This window comes from Oncorhynchus mykiss, chromosome 6 (assembly GCF_013265735.2).
Source record: "Oncorhynchus mykiss isolate Arlee chromosome 6, USDA_OmykA_1.1, whole genome shotgun sequence".
Taxonomy (NCBI): Eukaryota; Metazoa; Chordata; class Actinopteri; order Salmoniformes; family Salmonidae; genus Oncorhynchus; species Oncorhynchus mykiss.
Window position 1 is genome coordinate 37,451,372 of NC_048570.1, and position 15,481 is coordinate 37,466,852.

General features: G+C 43.4%; 1 protein-coding gene across 7 annotated transcripts in view; it reads left to right on the top strand.

Moving 5' to 3' along the window:
- Positions 1 to 15,014, top strand: part of ppp3cca (protein phosphatase 3, catalytic subunit, gamma isozyme, a) — a 78,709-nt gene extending 63,695 nt beyond the window's left edge. Inside the window, exons 7-14 of one of the 7 annotated variants that reach the window (XM_021606376.2) lie at positions 798 to 875; positions 2,510 to 2,604; positions 3,313 to 3,438; positions 3,668 to 3,745; positions 4,229 to 4,316; positions 6,491 to 6,588; positions 11,830 to 11,856; positions 13,817 to 15,014. In XM_021606376.2, the coding sequence (XP_021462051.1) occupies positions 798 to 875; positions 2,510 to 2,604; positions 3,313 to 3,438; positions 3,668 to 3,745; positions 4,229 to 4,316; positions 6,491 to 6,588; positions 11,830 to 11,856; positions 13,817 to 13,959 (733 nt within the window). In that variant the 3' untranslated portion in view covers positions 13,960 to 15,014. Of the gene's footprint in view, positions 1 to 797; positions 876 to 2,509; positions 2,605 to 3,312; positions 3,439 to 3,667; positions 3,746 to 4,225; positions 4,317 to 6,490; positions 6,589 to 11,829; positions 11,857 to 13,816 lie in introns of all 7 variants that reach the window. The other 6 variants (XM_021606377.2, XM_021606375.2, XM_021606379.2 and 3 more) reach the window with 6 other exon arrangements.
- Positions 15,015 to 15,481: the final 467 nt, after the last annotated feature.

Consider the following 15,481-nt stretch of genomic DNA (forward strand, 5'->3'; position numbering starts at 1 on the left):
CATAGCAAGTTTCTGAATACTTATGTAAAGAAGGTATTTCAGTTTTTTAAACCTTTTTGGTTTGTCATTATGCGGTATTGTGTGTAGATTGATGAGGGGAAAAATAGTATTTAATCCATTTTAGAATAAGGCTGTAATGTAACAAAAGTGAATGAGTCTGAACACTTTCCGAATGCACTGTATATCTCTTTCTGCTGTTGATGGGTTTTTGCCATGCTAACTAAATGCAGGTGTCCGGCTAATTACCCGAGCAGTCTTTTATGAGAGGTGGAATAGGCTGGTGGGGTCATTGTAGAAACCCAAGTAAAAGCCGGTCAGCCACATAGATGGTGTGCTTCCCAAATGGCACCTTATTGCTTATATAGTGCACTACCTTCGGCTATGGCCCATAGAGCTCTGATCAAGGAAGTACACTGTTTAGGGAATAGGGTGCCATTTGGGATTCACACCAGGTCTGCTCTCCTGTGGCTGTGGCCTACTGGCTGCCTCTGGAGCAGCTATACGAGTCCATAAATACCACAGCCCTCCTTGGCACTGTTCTGCTCTGGCCTCAGTGGTTCAATTAAACCCTCCCTACCTCCCAGGCCAGAGGGCAAGATACTGACAGGAATTCCTAATGTATTTCCAAAAGTAAAGAACAGCCAGAAAATGCTTCTAATGGCCACACGCTGTTCCTCAAAGAATTTCAGTCATATCTCACACTACATGGCTGCCAAGACTGACTGTGCGGTCCAGCTTTAACCTCACTCCACTGGCTGTTCTAATTGGCTGTTTTTCCTCTCTCTCTTGCCTTGCAGTTACCCGGCAGTATGTGACTTTTTGATAAATAATAACTTGCTGTCGGTAATTAGAGCACACGAAGCACAGGATGCAGGGTAAGTTTCACTGTTTACAGAGTAATACATTTAACCGTAAAACGGATTTTTATTTAAAGTGAGGCGAAAAAATAAAATAATAATATAAACATTTTATAAGTTGTACCCCTTGTAATAATATTAAACAATCTTAGGACAACACCTCAAGAGATTTTAGCCTTTTGGTATGGCAGTGACTGGAGGGGCAGGGAATAGAACATGGGATGCTGCTGTGAAATGCAAAGACCCTACACATCGCACCAATTGGGTAAATCTACTTGGTGGGAATTCTAAAGTAGCTCATATAGCGAGCATTGCTACAGTGCCCTTTCCGAACGGAAGGCACGCCCCGCGCTTTGAATACTCGGCACCCTAGTACGTCCTGGCCGTGTGTTCCGATACCCTCACGGCCGTCTTCCCACCTCTGCACCAATTTAGCAAACGCCGTGGCAGGGAATCAAAACCGGGTCACTGGTGTGAAAGGCCAGAGGGTAAACCCTCTTGGTGGGAATTGTAACGCTGCTCATATAGCGAGGATCATGATAGTATAATGGTTTTGAAATGACAGATCCACTACATCCACTAACCCAGTTTTAGTCACAGATGCATAGATCTACCATTTTTAATAATTGATGTGCTGCTGATAGCAGTCTACTAAACTAATTAGACTTATTCTTACTATACTGAACTGCTTCAGTTTGTGCTTGAACTATTTAGCTTGAGTTCTACACGTCTCCCACTACCATACAAATAAGACGGCTGAAGCAAGCGCACACCTTTTCTTCAGCGAATGTAGTTATTCTGTAGTGGTTCCCCTAACCACGCAGGTAGCCTAGTGGTTAGAGGGTTGGGCCAGTAACTGAAATGTTGATAGATCGAATCCCTGCGCTGACGAGGTAAAAATCTGTCGTTCTGCCCCTGAACAAGGCAGTTAACCCACTGTTCCTAGGCCGTCATTGTAAATACGAATTTGTTCTTAACTGACTTGCCTAGGTAAAGGTTAAATAAAAAATAATTGAACTGCCTCCTAGCAAGAGACCATTGTGTGACTATTAGCAGAAATAAAGGCTATTGCTCACCCGATTTGATACCAAGCATCATATCATTCTGCAAGGTAGGCCTACATTTAATTGCCGTGTTTTTTTTTAAAGGTAACCTTTAGAATTGACTGTTTTGGCATGCTTTTCCATATTGCAGATTTTATAGGGCCCTATATATACTGTATCTTACCTAAGAAGTGTTTACCTCAGGCTGACTTCTGGAATCTATTGGTGCAATGTTCCATAAATGTCCAAATCAACTTAAAGTATCTACAAAATACGTTTTTTTGCAGCGACAACAATCTGTAAGGCTACAGCTAACATGTTTTCCTTTTACCGTTTGCGATTCACAAATGATTTGATTCACCTTGATTGAACAGAACCCTAACTATTACAATGGCAAAGCGAATCATTTGATTTCTCAAAAATAATTGTTTAAAATAATCGATTCATATTAATTAAATGAATCGCTCTATATGTGTATGTGTGTGTGTGTGTGTGTGTGTGTGTGTGTGTGTGTGTGTGTGTGTATTTGTATGGGCTTACAAAAAAAAATGTTGCTCTCTCTTCACCATTTTATTTCTCAAACTAAGGTAATTTTGTCTCTCTTCCCAGGTATCGGATGTACAGAAAAAGCCAGACTACAGGCTTTCCTTCATTAATTACAATCTTCTCAGCACCAAATTACCTAGATGTATACAACAACAAAGGTGTGTGTACTCTTTAGATCAAGACTGTGATGGGTTATATGCATAGTGTAGCACGTGCCTTTGTGCTGTTGTAAAGAGCCATTTTCTGTTTACCATCAAGCGTCACGTTCGAGTGAGGCGCGTGTCCCTCCATCAAAAATCTTTGTAACAGGATAGCTAACGTTGATGTCAGGACCTTGACAAACGTCCAGTGAGTGAGTGAAGACAATGAAAACATGCAAGACTGGTGGCTATAGCTATGTTCAACAAGTATACTATTCTTCTGGCTTTATCTAGCTCTGTTTGTGATGTTTTACTTTGCGTTGCTGGCTTGCTATGTAATCAACCCTTTTGACGACGATAACCATCTGATTACGTGTTTGTTGACTTGCACGAGCTGAATTTGAAGTTGCATGTGATCGTATCCTCCTTCCATGTAAACAAACTTTCTGACACACACGTGTGGGCAACTATTCATGACCGGGCCGGGAAATGGGTCTATAGCTGTTGTCTTCTGGCTGGCGTACAGCCACGGGGGTCAGGTTTCACAAATCTGGGATTTTGATTCCCGTCCCTCTGACCTTTCTGCCCCTCCAGGTCCACTTGGGCTGTCCCCAAAATATGACAACAATTGGCTAGTAGTGTTTGTCAGTGAAACATTTAGTCTTGTTAGTCAGAATGGCTAACTTGATCATTCTTTTGTTCTTTACATCTCACTCCAACTTCCAGCTGCTGTATTAAAGTATGAGAACAATGTGATGAACATTCGGCAGTTCAACTGCTCCCCCCACCCCTACTGGCTGCCCAACTTCATGGACGTCTTCACCTGGTCTCTGCCCTTTGTCGGAGAGAAAGGTATGTATGTGCTCCCTGTCCATATCAGTGTTTTTGTCAGAGTTAAGAATGTGCCAGTAGAATTCCAGGAATGAGCATTGGAAAATTCTAGCATGAGAGGGGTGTGTTTTGGTGCTAAAAATGCAACTACAAAAAAACAGTACTAGGTCTGCACTCTAAAAGATGTAGCAAAGAGCGTTTTGGTGGTGGTGCTAGCTGAGTTGTGGTGGTACCTCCCTTCTCTGCACAGTGACAGAGATGCTGGTGAATGTGCTGAACATCTGCTCAGATGATGAACTCATGTCAGAAGGAGACGACCTGTGTGAAGGTAAGAGGAACAGCCAGGATTTAATGAGGCACGTTAAGACCCCCGCCCGCACCCCTCCTAACTCCTCACTAGTGTTAAGAAGGTAAAGCTGGTAGCTTCATTTTTCATTACAGCTGGTTCATCCACAGCATGTCATAACAGCTCTGTCAGACAAACACACACAGTCTCATATCTGGAGTTCATCTAGAACATCTCAGGAGTCACAAGAGATCTGACGGTGCTCAACTCGACATTCCACTGTACACTCCTCTCCTTTACTCCTCTCCCCTCCGCTCCCTCTCCTCCGCTTCCACCTCCTCCCCTGTTCCCCTCTACTTCCTTCCTTTTCTCCTCTTTACTCTCCTTTCTTTCCTCTGTTCCCTTACTTTTCTCATTTTCTTTCCACCTTCCTCTGCTCTGATGTTCACAGACTATTTAAAGCAGTAGAACGCATTATAATGCCCAACCAAATGCTTAGAATATTTTGTTGTATTTTATGAGAAGATGGAGGAATCCCAGCAGTGCGTAAGGAGGTGATCCGGAACAAGATCCGAGCCATCGGGAAAATGGCCAGAGTCTTCTCTGTTCTCAGGTGAAAAAGCCTTTCACTCTCTCTGTCTCGTCATCACACACGACAGCATAAAGGCTGACCTAAATGGCACACTATTCCCTATGTAGTGCACTGCGTTTGACCAGGGTCCATAGGGCTCTGGTCAAAAGTTGTGCACTATACAGGGAATAGGTTGACATTTTGGACTCAACCATACTGAAAAGGGAAAGTCAGAGTGAATGGAGCGGGGTGGGAATAGACTGCAGTCTCTATTTTTAGTTGAGACTAGAATGAGTCTAGTTTATGAAATGAGTGAAGTCAATTTGAAAGTGCACAATGACTTCGTGTTTGAAAACACAGTGCCGCTTTTCGATAAGGATGAATGAGCAGGCAACAGTGAGTCACGAGGCAGCACACCACCGTGTGCATAATGCCATTAGACATGATTCCAGATTAATGCTGTCTCTGTGATTTAGCCTGCCACACAACTGCAATGGGGAAAGGGAGATATGTAGATCAGCACAGAGATCCTAGAATTGAAGTTTGTTCTAGAAGTAGGCCTATTTCTATATAGAGCAGTCTGTCTTTCACAGTGGCCCATATACAGAGATATCATGGGATGCTGCTACAGCTCTGTATGAGCAGAAATGACGAGTGTTTTAACATATGTAAACTCAGCAAATAAAGAAACGTCCTCTCGCTGTCAACTGCGTTTATTATCAGCAAACTTAACATGTGTAAATATTTGTATGAACATAAGATTCAACGACTGAGACATAAACTGAACAAGTTCCACAGACATGTGACTAACAGAAATGGAATAATGTGTCCCTGAACAAAGGGGGGGTCAAAATCAACCGTAACAGTCAGTATCTGGTGTGGCCACCAGCTGTATTAAGTACTGCAGTGCATCCTCCTCATGGACTGCACCAGATTTTCCAGTTCTTGCTGTGACATGTTACCCCACTCTTCCACCAAGGCACCTGCAAGTTCCTGGACATTTCTGGGGGGGTGGCCCTAGCCCTCACCCTCCAATCCAACATGTCCCAGATGTGCTCAATGAGATTGAGATCCGGGCTCTTCGCTGGCCATGGAAGAACAATGACATTTCTGTCTTGCAGGAAATCACACACAGAACGAGCAGTATGGCTGGTGGCATTGTCATGCTGGAGGGTCATGTCAGGACCAGGAAGGGTACCAGAATGAGGGAGGAGGGAGTCTTCCCTGTAACGCCCAGCGTTGAGATTGCCTGCAATGACAACAAGCTCAGTCCGATGATGCTGTGACATACCACCCCAGACAATGACGGACCCTCCTCCAAATCGGTCCCGCTCCAGAGTACAGGCCTCGGTGTAACGCTCATTCCTTCGATGATAAACACGAATCCGCCATCATGCCTGGTGAGACAAAACCGTGACTCGTCTGTGAAGAGCACTTTTTGCCAGTCCTGTCTGGTCCAGCAACGGTGGGTTTGTGCCCATAGGCAACGTTGTTGCCGGTGATGTCTGATGAGGACCTGCCTTACAACAGTCCTACAAGCCCTCAGTCCAGCCTCTCTCAGCCTATTGCAGACAGTCTGAGCACTGATGGAGGGATTGTGTGTTCCTGGTGTAACTCAGGTTGTTGTTGTTGCCATCCTGTACCTGTCCCGCAGGTGTGATGACCGCATGTACCGATCCTGTGCAGGTGTTGTTACATGTGGTCTGCCACTGCGAGGACGATCAGCTGTCCGTCCTGTCTCCCTGTAGCGCTGTCTTAGGCGTCTCACAGTACGGACATTGCAATTTATTGCCCTGGCCACATCTGCAGTTCTCATGCCTCCTTACAGCATGCCTAAGGCACGTTCAATCAGATGAGCAGGGACCCTGGGCATCTTTCTTCTGGTGTTTTTCAGAGTCAGTAGAAGGCTTCTTTAGTGTCCTCTATGTTTCCATAAAAGTTACCTTAATTGCCTACCGTCTGTAAGCTGTTAGTGTCTTAACGACTATTACACAGGTGCATGTTCATTAATTGTTTATGGTCCATTGAACAAGCATGGGAAACGGTGTTTAAACCCTTTTCAATTAAGATCTGCAAAGTTACTTGGATTTTTACGAATTATCTTTGAAAGACAGGGTCCTGAAAAGGGGATGTTTCTTTTTTTGCTGAGTTTAGTTACTGAAAGCTTTGTTAGATCTCTAAGGTGTTTGTGTCTCTCGCTCCCTCTCTTTCTTCAGGGAGGAGAGTGAGAGTGTGCTGACACTCAAAGGACTGACCCCCACTGGGTCGCTGCCTCTAGGAGTGTTGTCAGGGGGCAAAGAGACCTTGCATACCGGTACGTGTCTCTCTCCCCCTCCTCACCCCCTCAAACGCCCCTCTCCTCCCGCACCCTGCTGTCTTTCTCTCTCTCTCTGAAGCCCCCATGCCCTACCCCCACAGAGGGCCTTGGGGTGTCATTTAACACTGCCGTTCTCCCTGCGCTAACACAGGCTTAGCCCAACCGCACGGTAAACTGAAGGATGTACGCTTCACTGAACGTTTTTACATTTTTACATTTCATTATGGAAAACAAATCATAGACCCTGCTCCTCTGTGTTCCGTTTTCAATTATGCAGTCGAGAGGGAAACTATCACTGCCACTGAAGCCTACATATGGGACGCAGCATTTGTCTGTTTGGGTCTCTGTGTCAAGCCAGCTGTCCGCTTTGGGTAGTATTGAAAACCCGACCCGAGGCAACAGAAAATGGTTTCAATGACTCTCTTGGTATAGAGGAACTACGTCACTGCCTAAAATACACTGCCTTTTAGTTAAGGTAGCTGATGTGCCATCTAGTCAAATGGCTACCCAGCATTTCACTATAAGGTCTATTCAGCGCATGTGACAAATTTGATTTAATGCGAACTAGCCACTTAATGCACTCGTTAAAAAAATAACCTCTTTGTTCTCCATCTTGCTTGCTATTATTTAGTATTTTATTAAAGCCGATAAAGTAATAACGAAGGCAGTGTCGTAGTTCTTCTTTGCCAAAAGTCATTGAAACCAGACCCTAGTCACTGTGTTGCCTTGGGCCAGATTTTCGAGACTAGTTGGGTAGAAGGTTAGGGAGACTGAGCTGTGGGCGGGCAGGCGGTTGGAGGGGGGCTGGACCAAAGTGGCCTGTCACTGATGTGGTCAACCAGCCCAGCTAAAGGTCAACCAGCCCAGCCAGCTGGGGGAATGCACACACACGGCGCAGGAGGACCTGGTCTGTCAGCAGGGAGGAGAGAAGGGAATGCTGGAGGTTGGGGGCTGGTCTCCTCCCAGGCGAGGCAGAGGTGTAGCGAATAGAGGTAGAGCTGTGAGCATTCGGACGGAAACCACATGACATGACCTTTACCAGAATGCCATTGTCTGTATGCGTCCCAAATGGCATCCTATTCACAATAGAGTGTACGACTTTTGACTAGAGCCCTATAGGCAATGATCAAAGGTATTGCACTGTATATAGAATAGGGTGCCATTTAGGGGACGCACCCTGTGTCTGTCAGTCCCTCCAGTCAGATGTGTGTTCTGGTTCATTACATCCCGTTTGTTGTTTCTCTTCACTGCTTCCTAGCAGTACTCTAGTGACATTTTAGGGATACACTGTCCAGTTTTGACTGCAGTGCTCTTTAAAAACATGCCGTGCCAAATTAAGAAGGGAAATGCCTTAGCCTAGCAATTTCTATTCCACTCCTTCGAAGATGTTTTATTGTCACACACACCGGATAGCTGCATCGAAATTGCCTTGCTCAAGAGCACATCAACCGATACAAATAAAAATAAAAATATATATATATTTTTTTCATTTTTTAAAATTTCACATTGTCAGCTTGGGTATTAGAACCAGCGACTTTTCTGCTACTGATTTTGAGGGACGCATTTTTTGAGGGAATAATTGTTTGTTAAATCAATTTGCGGGGGCCACCCGAGTGGCGCAGCAGTCTAAGGCACTGCATCGCCGTGCTTGAGGCATCACTAAAGACCAGAGTTCGATCCTAGGCTGTGTCACAGCTGGCCGTGATTGGGAGACCCATGAGGCGGCACACAATTGGCCCAGCGTCGTCCGGGTTAGGAGAGGGTTTGGCAGGCAGAAATGTCCTTGTCCCATCGCGTTCTAGCGACTCCTGTGGCGGGCTGGGCGCATGCGCGCTGACACGGTCGCCAGGTGCACGGTGTTTCCCCCGACACGTTGGTACGGCTGGCTTCCGGGTTAAGTGGGCATGTAAAGAAGAAGTGCGGCTTGGCTTGTTCGTGTTTCAGAGGACGCACCGCTCTCGACCTTCACCTCTCCCAAGAGTTGCAGCGATGGGACAATACTGTAACTACCAATTAGATACCACAAAATTGGGGCGGGAAAAAGGGATAAAATGATGTCTTTGCCCCCCCCCCTGCTCTATCCGCTAGGCTACCCGCTGCCTGTATGACTATAACAAATGAAAGATGGTCTTATAGCTAGATTCACCACCACTTATTATGTAAGTGACACCAGTAACAAAGCACCTCATTAAGAACAACTCAAATAGAAAGATTAAATCTGTCATCTCACCACAGTTCTCATCTGTCTTCATCACATGTATGTGTTCCTTTTGAAAACTGAGCCTAAACACACTTCATTATGACAATGTGAGACGTAGTGAGCTGCCTGAAATCAGTTCCCTTCTCCTCCCAGCAGACTTCATCAATTGATTTGGTTCCCATAACAAGATCCAGAATAACTATATAAAGGCCTGTGTGTGTGTGTGCTCACTGCGCAGCAAAATCCCAATGGCTCTTTAACGCCAGCAAGCACCATCTTAAGGTCTCCAGCAGGCATCTCTCACTCTAGGTGTGTCCTTAATTACACTCTATTCCCGATAGTGGACTTCTTTTGACCAGAGCCCTATGGGCTCTAAAGGAATAAAGTGTCACTAAGGATGCAGATGATTTTATCACACTTAAAACCAGTTTGAGGTGTATTTGAATTGTACAGTCTCTCTGTAAGTAGCCTTTTAGAAGCATTTATAACATGTGTAGATGCGGCAGGTAGCCTGGCGGTTAGGAGCGTTGGGCCAGTAACCAAAAGGTTGCTGGATTGAATCCCAGAGCCGACAAGGAAAAATCTCATTCTACACTTGAGCAAGGCAATTAGCCCTTATTGCTCCAGGATCGCCGTCAATAATGTCTGATCCCTGGCCGTGACCCCACTCTCCGAGGATGTCTAAGGGGAAGTGGGATATGCAAGATAAACATTTCCATTTCACACCTGTACAGGTTACCCACTTGTACATACAGTGAAACAGAGCTATACAGTCAGTGGTGTAAAGTACGACTTAAGTCGTTTTTTTTTGGTATCTGTACATTACTTTACTATTTATTTTTTACAACTTTTACCTCACTACATTCCTAAAGAAAAGAATGTACTTTTTACTCCATACAGTTTCCCTGACACCTAAAATGACTCGATAGGTTTTGAATGATTAGCAGGACAGGAAAAATGGTTTAATTCATACACTTATCAAGAGAACATCCCTGGTCGTCCCTACTGCCTCTCATCTGGCGGACTCACTAAACACAAATGCTTTGTTTGTAAATTATGTCTGAGTGTTGGAGTGTGCCCCTAGCTATCTGTAAAAAAGAAGGTAAAAAAGAAAATTGTGCCTTCTGTTTTGCTTAATATAAGGAATTTGAAATTATTTATACTTGTACATTTGATCAATTATATTTACTTTTGATAATTAAGTATATTTAAAACCAAATACTTTTAGACTTTTACTCAAGTAGTGATTAACTTGAGTAATTTTTTATGAATGTGTCTTTTTCAAGTATGACGATTGGTACTTTTTCCACCACTATACACAGTGCATTTGGAAAGTATTCAGACCCCTTGACTTTTTCCACTTATTGTTACATTAAAGCCTAATTCTAAAATTGATTTAAAAAAATGTTTCCTTGAACAGTACCCCATAATGACAAAGTGAAAACAGGTTTTTTGAAATTTTTGCAAATGTATAAAAAGTTATACAAATAAATATGTTAATTACATAAGTATTCAGACACTTTGCTATGAGATTTTAAATTGATCTCAGGTGCATCCTGTTTCCATTGATCATCCTTGATGTTTTTACAACTTGATTGGAGTCCATCTGTGGTAAATTTCAATTGATTGGACAGGCACACACCTGTCTATATAAGGTCCTACAATTGACAGTGCATGCCAGAGGTCGAAGGAATTGTCCGTAGAGCTCAGAGACAGGATTGTGTTGAGGCACAGATCTGGGGAAGGGTTCCCAAAAATGTCTGAAGAATTGAAGGTCCCCAAGGACACAGTGGCCTCCATCATTCTTAAATGGAAGAAATTTGGAACCACCAAGACTCTTCCTAGAGCTTGCATGCTCGGCCAAACTGAGGAATCAGGGGAGAAGGGCTTTGGTCAGGGAGGTGACCAAGAACCCAATGGTCACTCTGACAGAGCTCCAGAGTTCCTCTGTGGAGATGGGAGAACCTTTCAGGGGGACAACCATCTCTGCAGCACTCCATAAATCAGGTCTTTATGGTAGAGTGGCCAGATGGAAGCCACTGCTCAGTAAAAGGCATATGACAGCCCGCTTGGAGTTTGCCAAAAGGCACCTAAAGACTCTCAGACCATGAGAAACAAGATTCTCTGGTCTGATGAAACCAAGATTGGCCTGAATGCCAAGTGTCACGTCTTTAGGACACCTGGCACCATCCCTACAGTGAAGCATGATGGTGGCAGCATCATGCTGTGGGGATGTGTTTCAGCTACAGGGACTGAGAAACTTGTCAGGATCAAGGAAAATATATACGGAGCAAAGTACAGAGAGATCCTTGATGAAAACCTGCTCTAGAGTGCTCAGGGCCTCAGACTGGGGCGAAGGTTCACCTTCCAACAGGACAATGACCCAAAGCACACAGCCAAGACTACGCAGGGGTGGCTTTGGGACATGTCTCCGACTTGCCCAGACTTGAACACAATCAAACATCAAAGAACGGACAGAGCTTGAGAGGATCTGCAGAGAAGAATTGGAAAAACTCACCAAATATAGGTGTGCCAAGCTTGCAGCATCATACTCAAGAAGTCTTGACTGTAATCGCTGCCAAAGGTGCTTCAACAAAGTACAGAGTAAAGGGTCTGAATACTTCTGTGAATGTAATATATCATTTTGTTTTTTGCTAAATTTTCTAAAAACTTGTTTTTGCTTTGTCATTATGGGATATTGCGTGTATAGATTGAATATTTTTTTCCCCCTCATCAATCAATTTTAGAACAAGGCTGTAACGTAACAAAATGTGGAAAAAGTCAAGGGGTCTGAATACTTTCCGAATACACCTAATTCTATATTATTATAATTATTATTATACCGCCTATGTTTGTCAGGGATGTTTTTCTCCTGCCTGCCTGTGTTTTCTCTGATCATGATGTTGATAATGGGGGGGGATCTCGTCTATGATGGGTTGTTTGGATGATTCGGACTGTCTGTTCTGTGGTTGATGATCTCTGGTTCTCTGCATTGATGACTCACTTTTCTCCTCTCACCACTACTCACATTTACATAGCCGCCGCTGAGGCAGCGGAGGCAAAAGGTACGCAAGCGGTCCCCGGATCCCTCCCTCAGTGTGTTGTTACTTCTAACCCTTCCAACAGGGCCCTCATTCTTTATGCACCCCTGTTGTCCCTTTTTAAATGTTCATTTTGTTATTGTTGTGCATTCACTGTGTGTGTGTGATTTGTGAGTTTTGCCATGGATTGGTGTACTTCATTTTGCAAAATTGCTGCTCTTGCATTACCAGTTCCTGCTACTACTGTACATGCATGATAGGACTCAAATGCAGTGGGCACTCCATTTGGCAGGAAGGACTTTAGCTTGAACCTCAACAGGCACTGTATAGTTACATTGTTCCTGGGTCTAAACACAGTCTTCACAGATAGGCTACAGATATAGATACCGATACAGAGAGTCAGGCATTTGGCCTAACAGTGACATGTTGAGAAACAGAGACTTGTTAACAAACAGCTGTAGGCAGAAGTCACATGGGTGGGAGCTAGATTCCTTGCCACTGCTGCAGGCAGCTCGTCCCTGAGCAAAGCCAGCTAAGACTCTGCTAGCCTAGGGAGCACCTCCTTCCTCCTCCTGGCTATCCAGGGATATATTCAGGGTCTAATCCTGTTACGCTGCTTGGCTGTTGCTACTCTGTTACTGTCTGCTTCTGTTGGCATGTTACTGTTCTAGCATTCAGATACACTCTTTGATCGCATACACATTTGGAGTAGTAATAGGTAGTTTGGTTTCTGTCCAAATATATTTTGTTGATGTCAGAGCATGTTTAATAGCAGGGGTGTCAAACTCATCTTGGCCCGGGGCCCACATTCGGTCTTCAACGAGGTTCCGGAGGGCCGCACTGAAAGTTTATTTCCTCTCTGTCAAAATTTTCTGAAGAATGTCCTCTAGCCATGGATTTTAGAATTTCCGATGCTGTCTTACTTTCCTTTAGGTGATTATTAGCGAGCTGGACATGGTCAAGAAACTGTATGAATGTAGTTAAATTATTGTCATTCTTTTACTCAAACCACCCGCGGGCCGGATTGGGGAGACCCCTGATTTATAGCCACCTATTAAAGCTGCAATATATAACTTTTTGGGCAAGTTGACCAAATTCACATAAAAATGTGAGTTATAGATCTGTCATTGGAAGCGGTAGATCTGTTCTAGGTGACCTATATCTAGGCTTCCAGATTATTATTTTTTTGCGTGTTTTACCTTCGGTTTTGTCAGCTGAAAATACTATATTTTTGTTAATGGAAGAGAGATTTCACAACAGTTCAGATGGTACAATGATTCTCTACAATATACTTGCTTGTTTTGCCACCAAACGGAAATTAGGTGACTATTAGAATTTTAGCAATTTCAGATTTCTGCGTAGTGCACCTTCAACTACAACTAATGTTTGCCTTGCAATGATACATTTCTCATTAGCAAACCAACTAACTTAAGATGTTATTTAAAATTGCAGATCTGTTTTCTATGAGTGCAGTGTCATTGATCACATTCTCCTATTGTCAACTGTAAAACGTCCATATTTTCCTCTTATTCTAAATGTTTGCCTTATTGATGTTGTTGTTGAATAGTTACTTACAGTATATCTCTCGTTTGCCCATGTTTTCTTTGTGGTTTTTACTTGGCACTTGGAATTTTACAGTAAGTCCCACATTCACTGTGAGGTGTTGTACTGTAGCTTGTTCTGTGGTTTTGTCAACAGTACTAGGACTGTGTATTCACCGTACGTACAGCTGTTGTATGTCTGCACTGTTTGTCTAAGGACGGTCAGCTATTACCTGCATTTGTAAGCATAAGAACCTGGAGTTTACTAAGGACCTACAATAAAGGCAAAACAAATAGGTTAATTTTCAGGTTAATACCTGAAGATCCTTTATTGCAGATCCTTAAAAGAGATGGCTAAATATTTTTTCACAAACATTTCAAGTTGAAGCATTCAAACCATTTTTTCCTTTGATTTCTAATTTTCCCTCTCCTCTTCCTTCTAGCTATTCAAGGCTTCTCTCCCACGAGGAAGATCAAGGACTTTGCGGAGGCGCAGAGCCTGGACAAAGTCAACGAGAGGATGCCTCCACGCAAGGATGGCCAGCAGCCGGTCAACCCAAATGCCCCCAAGAATGGCACAGACTAGGCCCGGAGAGTGACCCCCCCCTCTCTCATCCTCACCAGACACAGGCCATGGCCCTGTCTCATACACCAAAACTATCTTCTCTCGCTCTCTGTTTTCTATCTCCCTCATTCTCTCTCTATCTCTATCTCTCTATCTCTATCTATCTATCTCTCTGTCCCATTGTGACTCTTCACCCAGCTGGCCTATAGTTGGACAAGCACAGGACATGTAGGTAGGGAAGACACCACCACACTGGGAGAATGGTTTCAGACACCACAGAGTACAACCATGAAAATAAACAAAAAAACATTTTATTTATTAAATGAATAATATTAGGTATATTATGTAATGCTACAATTGAATGAACACATACATTTCTAAGATGTTCAAATAAGCATATAACTATGGTAAATGTCAAAGATCAAGACCATTTTGTAAATTTGAGTTGAGGATTGAGGTAGCTAGTAAAGGAGACCTTATCCTTTATTAGTCAATGCAAGTGTTTCTACTGTTATTTTATGTGCTTTGCAAGGGAAAGTTGACTGAATCTACAGATATCTACAGTTTGTGCTCTCATACATGTTGTCCATTTAAACATATATGTGTTAAGTAGAGAGAAAATAATGAAGGGAACGATTTGACACCATTGCAGAAGATTCTTTTATACCTCCAGCAGAAGTTCAGTAGAACTGTTTTGTTCTTTCGTCTAATTTCTTTGGTAAAAACCTTGAAACCACTGAATGCTATTTATGCTGCTTTGGGTCAACTTGTTGCCCCTATATTTTATAGTTAGGTTAAACAGGATTTAATTTGACAGCCTTTAGTCAATCCTTGAGAAACTGCACAGAATTTCCAAATGATTTGTCAAAGAAATTTTAAAAAACCATGACAGAATTTATTCTAGTTTGCTACGATCATTGATGTGATGTATCAATGGACGGTGATTCGTTTTTCTAGTGCTAGGTGTTCTACATAGTGTTTTGATAGTTGTTGTTTGCAAGCTGTCACTAACCAACCATTACTAACAGTGTGTTTAACTGAGGTCAGTTGGGGGGGGGGGGGGGGTTTATATAATATATACACTGTGTGTACAAAACATTAGGAACACCTTCCTAATATTGAGTTGCACCCCCTTTTGCCCTCAAAGCAGCATCAATTTGTCGGGGCATGGACTCTACAAGGTGTTGAAAGCGTTCCACAGGGATTCAGGCCCATGTTGACCCCAATGCTTCCCACAGTTGTGTCAAGTTAGCTGGATGTCCTTTGGGTGGTGGATCATTGTTGATACACACAGGAAACAGTTGAGCATGAAAAACCCAGCAGTGTTGCAGTTCTTGACCCACTCAAGCCGGTGCGCTTGGCACCTATTACCATACTCTGTTCAATCCATGTCTCCGTTGTCTCGAGGCTTGAAAATCCTCCTTTAACCAGTCTCCTCCCCTTCATCTACACTCATTTGAAGTGGATTTACAAGTGACGTCAATAAGGGATCATGGCATTCACCTGGTCAGTTTATGTAATGGAAAGAGCAGGTCTTCTTAAT